The sequence below is a fragment of the Myotis davidii genome, unplaced genomic scaffold, assembly GCF_000327345.1.
Source record: "Myotis davidii unplaced genomic scaffold, ASM32734v1 scaffold341, whole genome shotgun sequence".
Taxonomy (NCBI): Eukaryota; Metazoa; Chordata; class Mammalia; order Chiroptera; family Vespertilionidae; genus Myotis; species Myotis davidii.
Window position 1 is genome coordinate 164,767 of NW_006291021.1, and position 6,443 is coordinate 171,209.

Sequence of the window (6,443 nt, forward strand, 5' to 3'; positions counted from 1 at the left end):
GCCGGCCAGTGCGGCAACCAGATTGGGGCCAAGGTGCGCGGGGAACCGGGCCCCGGGAGGTGGCTGAGACCAGTGGAGCGGGGCCCTTGAACTCCGCGGAGCTTCCCGACCTTGGGCCTTTTGGCCAACGGGGTCTCCAGGAGGCCAGCACCCCAGGGACGGTGAGGGAGGGGGCTCGGGGGCTGGACCAGGCTGCGAACAAAGAGGCCAATGGGGGTGGGGACCAGCCTCTGTCTGCTGGCCACAGCTGGCTTCACAGCTGGCCCACTGTCCCCTGCACACGCACAAAGAGTCCCAGACTCTCGCGCTGGCTGCAGCCAGGGTGCACTGACACCAGCAGTCTTGGCTGGCGACTCTGCTTCACCCTGCCCCCACCTCTCCCTTCTTGCTGTTTCATCCCTGCCTCCCCACCATGCCTGTAGGGCCCCCGTTCACCTTGCTGGGGGACAGGTGGCAGCCAGGGAGGTGGTTGGCGGTCCTGAGCCCAGAAGATGGAGGTCAAGGCAGGCCTGGATCCCCTCTCCCTCTCTACTGGTTCTTACCCCACCACCACCACCCCTCTAGTTCTGGGAGGTGATCAGTGATGAGCATGGCATCGACCCCACGGGCACATATCATGGGGACAGCGACCTGCAGCTGGAGAGAATCAACGTATACTACAATGAGGCCACAGGTAGGATGCAGGGGCACCTTCTGGAGTGGGGGTGGGAAGGCATGGGGGGACTGCATGCTGGTTCCTGGCGCTCACCCCAGCTGACCTCCATCTGCTTCCCGGCAGGAGGAAATTACGTGCCCAGAGCCGTGCTGGTGGACCTGGAGCCAGGCACCATGGACTCCGTCCGCTCCGGCCCCTTTGGCCAGATCTTTCGGCCTGACAACTTTGTGTTCGGTGAGTGCCAGGCATGGAGTACAGGCAGGGAAGCCCCTTGCTCCTTTGACTTCCAAATGCTTAGTGAAAACTCACCCCCACAGGCCCCACAGCCCAGGGCGGGACACAGAGAAGGCAGTCAGGGCTGTGTTGGCGACAGCCAGCCTGGCGACTGTGGGAGCCCAGGGGAGGCATCTGATACAGTGGCAGGGGTGGGTGGGGTGCGTTGGGGTTGGGTGGGGGTGGGTAAGGAAGGCTTCCTGCATGAAAACCCCAGCTCTGCCACTTCATACATTCTACACAGATGTATTGAGCACCTACTGCATGCGGGTCTTACTATATCCCCAGGGGGATACACGTGAGAACAAAACAGACCAAGCTCTCTTCTCCCCTGGAGCTGGCACCCTGGTGGACGAAGGGAGGATGGCAATATAAGCAAGTAGAGCTCAGGCACTGATCCAGTCAGCTGGGTGACTCTGGGCAGTATTTCCGTGCTCATCTCCTCATCTTTAAAATAGGGTTAAAACATCTACTTCACAGGCTTGTGTGGCTCAAAGCCATTAATATGTGTAAAGGATTTAGTCCTAACCGGTTTGGCTCAGTGGATAGAGGGTCGGCCTGCGGACTCAAGGGTCCCAGGTTCGATTCCAGTCAAGGGCATGTACCTTGGCCGAGGGCACATCCCCAGTAGGGGGTGTGCAGGAGGCAGCTGATCGATGTTTCTCTCTCATCGATGTTTCTAACTCTCTATCCCTCTCCCTTCCTCTCTGTATAAAAATCAATAAAATATATTTTTAAAATATATATGTATAAAGGATTTAGAACAATGCCCAGCACCGAGAAAAAGGTAAATAAAGCACTTGTTGTTTTCACAATCATTATTGTTATTAATGTCTGCGGCCTAAAAGGTGATTAGGGCATGGAAAGGCAGGAAGGATGTACAAGACAGGGGGAACAGCTGAAGGGAGGGGCAAGGATGGAAGCAGAGAGGACAATGAATAATCATCACAACAAAAGTATAATAATTTATGTTATCTATCATAATAATTTTGTCATTGTTGTTCAACCACGAGGATGGCTGGGGGAGGGGCTGGGGAGGCTCTTCCCACAACAGCCCGTGTGTCCGGTTCCCTTCCCTCTCAGGCCAGTCCGGAGCCGGCAACAACTGGGCCAAGGGCCACTACACGGAGGGCGCGGAGCTGGTGGATGCCGTCCTGGACGTGGTGCGGAAGGAGGCTGAGAGCTGCGACTGCCTGCAGGGCTTCCAGCTGACCCACTCGCTGGGCGGGGGCACGGGGTCCGGGATGGGCACGCTGCTCATCAGCAAGATCCGGGAGGAGTTCCCCGACCGCATCATGAACACCTTCAGCGTGGTGCCCTCGCCCAAGGTGTCGGACACGGTGGTGGAGCCCTACAACGCCACGCTGTCCGTGCACCAGCTGGTGGAGAACACGGACGAGACCTACTGCATCGACAACGAGGCCCTGTACGACATCTGCTTCCGCACCCTCAAGCTGACCACGCCCACCTACGGGGACCTCAACCACCTGGTGTCGGCCACCATGAGCGGGGTCACCACCTGCCTGCGCTTCCCCGGCCAGCTGAACGCGGACCTGCGCAAGCTGGCCGTGAACATGGTGCCCTTCCCGCGCCTGCACTTCTTCATGCCCGGCTTCGCGCCGCTGACCAGCCGGGGCAGCCAGCAGTACCGCGCCCTGACGGTGCCCGAGCTCCATCCAGGAGATGTTCAAGCGCATCTCGGAGCAGTTCACCGCCATGTTCCGGCGCAAGGCCTTCCTGCACTGGTACACGGGCGAGGGCATGGACGAGATGGAGTTCACCGAGGCCGAGAGCAACATGAACGACCTGGTGTCCGAGTACCAGCAGTACCAGGACGCCACGGCCGAGGAGGGCGAGTTTGAGGAGGAGGCCGAGGAGGAGGTGGCCTAGACCACCTCATTCATTCACCCCTGCCGGCCCCCACCCCCGCTGGGCTGCTCACCTTTGACCCCTTAGAGCTCCACTTGGGCCCCTGAGAACCCTGCAGCACCACCAAGCCTGACTCAGCTCTGACCCTCTGACCCTACAGCCTTGACTTCTCCCCTGATCTCGGCTGACCTTCGACCCCTGAGCCCCACTTTGGCCCACATTTAACTCCATGAACTCTGTTTCTCCGTGACCTCTCCTTCACCTATGACCTCACCCACCACCCCAATGTACCCCCAGACAAATAAACCCCAGTCTACTTTCGACCCCCTCTCCCTCTGAGCCTCCCTTCACCTCCGACCTTGCCTCACCTTTGACCCCACCACCCTCTGACCCCACCTGCTCTCTGGCTTCTGTAAGCCCCCTGTTTTATCCCTGAACTCACTCCCCTCAACTCCAACTGACCTTGGCTTTCCAGGGCTGGTGGAGGGCAGCTGTGTGGGGAGAAGCAGCCCTGGAACATGTGGACAAGAGAGGCTGTGCCCCCATCCCGCCCCACCTCCTCCCTCTGGCTCACCCTCAATAAATAAATTGTTGTCTTGTCATGTTTCTGCTGAGTACATTTTCCGTCTTCCTGTGGGAAGGCCAACAAGCAAGTGCTCCCCCTAAAGGATGGAGGTGGGTGCTGAAGGGAAGTCTAATCTGGGGAGGAAGAAAGGGGGCAGAAATTCTAGAGTGAGACGGGGCTATGCCACTAACTGTGTGGTGTGGGTAAGCACTTGTACTCTCTGATCCTCGATTTGCTCACCTGTAAAATGGGATTGTATATTTGCCCCCATGATCCCCCACACACACACCCCAGGAATGTTTGTGAGGATTCGAGGAGCTCTTATGGGCATAGTGCCTGGCACAAGGAGTGCTTGGCAATGGAGCTGTTGCCATTTTCTGTGGGCATCTAGCAAGTACGGAAAGAAGAAGGGGAGTCTTTAGGGAAGGGCACTGGGTAGATGGCAACCTGGAACTAGCATCCAAGGGACAGTCCTATCAGAATAACAGTCGCTGACACGGATGGAGCACTTCGATGTCCTGACATGTCTCATCTCATGTAACTCTCACATGAACCCTGTAAGATCTGAGCTTTTGTCTTCTTTCCAACCAAGGTTTAGAGATACAAAGCATATCCATTAGCTTTTCTTGTGTAACTATCCCCAAAAAGTTTAGGGGCTTGAAACAACAACAGTCATTTATTTAGTTCTCAAATCTGTGATTTGGGCAGGGCTTGGAAAGGCAGCTTGTCTCTGCTCCCCGTGGCATCAGCTAGAGAATCTCAACTGAGGGATTTACTCCAAGGTGGCTCACTCCTATGGCTGCCAAGTTAATGCCAACTGTCGTCTGGGGATGCAACAGAGGCAGATAGAATGAGAGCATCAGTACCCCTCCATAGTCTGCTTGGGCTTCCTCACAGCAGTCCCCAAAAGCAAGCATCCCAGGAGAGCAAGCAAAATGCATTGCATTTTTCTGACCTAGCTTCAGGAGTCACTTGGTGTCCTCTGGACTGCTCAAAGTCATGTCCATGTTCAAGGGAGTGGGATGTAAATTCTACACACACCTCCGGAGTGCAGAGAGGCAAGATTCCCCGAGAGCATGTGGGGTGGGAGATATAAGGCTGGAGCCATCTTTGGAAATTACAGTTTGGTCCCATGACGATGAAGCAGTGAGCTGGGGTTCAAAGCCTGACAGTTTAAGTCTAGAACTCTTATTCCACTTCAGTGTAAAGACTATTCTAGGCACATTAAGCAGAAAGGAATTTAATATAAGAATTACAACACCGTTGGAGGGACTGAGAGAGTGGGCTGTAAGCAAGTGATTCTTAAACTTCAGTGTGCAAAAGAATCACCAGGAACACTTTGCTAGCACACAGCTTCCTAGGCCCCACCCTAGAGTTTCTGATTCAGCAGGGCTGGGGCCCAAGACCTTGCATTTTTAACAAGTTCCCAGGTGAGGCTGCCTATGAGGCCACATTTTGAGTAGCCCAGGAATAGGCCAGCACAGCACAAAGCTGACCACTAGGCAGCTGCTTCCTCTGCTTAGTGAGAAAGGTGGAGAGCCAACAGGCTGCCATCAGAGCCATTAATTAAGTTCAAGAACACCTCCCAAGACCCACATAGCTGAACATAGGTCTACTGGAGTGCTCTGCAAAAATCAACTAAAATGAATATAAAGTTAATTAAATATCCAGCAGGATTCACACACACACACACACACACACACACACACACACACACACGCACGCACGGAGGAGGGGAGGTCTTCCTCACTTCTACCTTCCAAACTCTCAAGCATTTCTAGTTGGTAGAATCTGCATCCAAAACCAGAGCAACAAAGAAGTCTAGGAAATGTGGTTCTTCTCAGCGTCTGCAGTACAAAGGAAGGCAAACCAGCAGGAAGAGAAAGAAGAAAGGAGGGATACTGAGAGCCAATGAACTATTCCCATCACACTCTATGCTGGGACCCAGCCTTCCCCCACCCACCACCACCACCCCTGGGCCCCACCACAGGCAGGCAGGAGGCAGGAGAAGTGTGAGAAAGGCAGCCTAGATATCCAGCCCACAGCAACCCTCATCTGAGCAGGCCCAGCACAGCACTGGGTGGTGGAGCAGACAGTGGACTAGGCCAGTGGTCGGCAAACTGCAGCTCACGAGCCACATGCGGCTCTTTGGCCCCTTGAGTGTGGCTCTTCCACAAAATATTGACTTCTGCACATGGGCCACGAAGTTTCAATTGCACTGTACATGCGCACCTGCACGTGGTATTTTGTGGAAAAGCCACACTCAAGGGGCCAATGAGCCGCATGTGGCTCACGAGCCGCAGTTTGCCGACCACTGGACTAGGCAATGAACTTGGCTGTCTTTGGCATCTCCAACCTAATGTGGCCACAAAAGGACTCCCTATTCTACCCCTAAAACATCCCTTTTCCCAATAAGCAATGCTGTCCTCTCACTCAAACCCCAAATCTAGGAATCAGCTTTGATTCCTCGTTTCCCACACCAAGCACACTCTTCCTATCTTTTGTTGAGTCCATTGTTTCTTCTTCAAACTATGTCCTGTAACCACCTGTCTATACTCTGATCTAAGCCACCGTAATTGTTCATACAGATAACCCCAATCACTTCCCTGAGTCCCCTCCCGCCACCCCTACCCCTGCACTGTATCCTCCTTCTGCAACAGCCAGATGACCTTTTACAAGCAAACAAGAACTTGTCGAGAACCAAGATGGCGGCATAGGTTAACGCTGGAGTTTGCTGCCTTGAACAACCACTTCAAAAGTGAAACTAAAAGACGGAACGGACACCACCCAGAACCACAGGACTGCTGGCTGAGTGGAAGTCCTACAACTAGGAGGAAAGAGAAACGCATACGGACACTCAGAGGAGGCGCAGTGCTGAAGTCAAATTCTGAGGTGCGGAGTGCACGGAGCAGGCTGGCTGAGGAGGGCGCGGTTGGCGTTTTCAATCGGAAGGGAGTCGCAGACTCTGAGCTCCAGATCCGGGCGAGTCTTTAGGGACCCTGACTCAAACGGGAGAAGCGGGACTGTCTGGCTTCGGTCGGAACTCGAAGGCAGCTTTCTCTCCGAGGTTTGCAGCGGGTG

General features: G+C 54.7%; 1 protein-coding gene across 1 annotated transcript; it reads left to right on the plus strand.

The window, feature by feature from the left end:
- The first annotated feature begins 6 nt into the window (after positions 1-6).
- Positions 7-3,403, plus strand: TUBB4A (tubulin beta 4A class IVa). Its single transcript, XM_006779384.2, has 4 exons — positions 7-33; positions 565-673; positions 779-889; positions 2,012-3,403. The coding sequence occupies exons 3-4, from the start codon at positions 829-831 to the stop codon at positions 2,788-2,790; spliced, it is 840 nt and encodes a 279-aa protein (XP_006779447.2). The 5' UTR covers positions 7-33; positions 565-673; positions 779-828; the 3' UTR covers positions 2,791-3,403.
- The last annotated feature ends 3,040 nt before the right edge of the window (positions 3,404-6,443 follow it).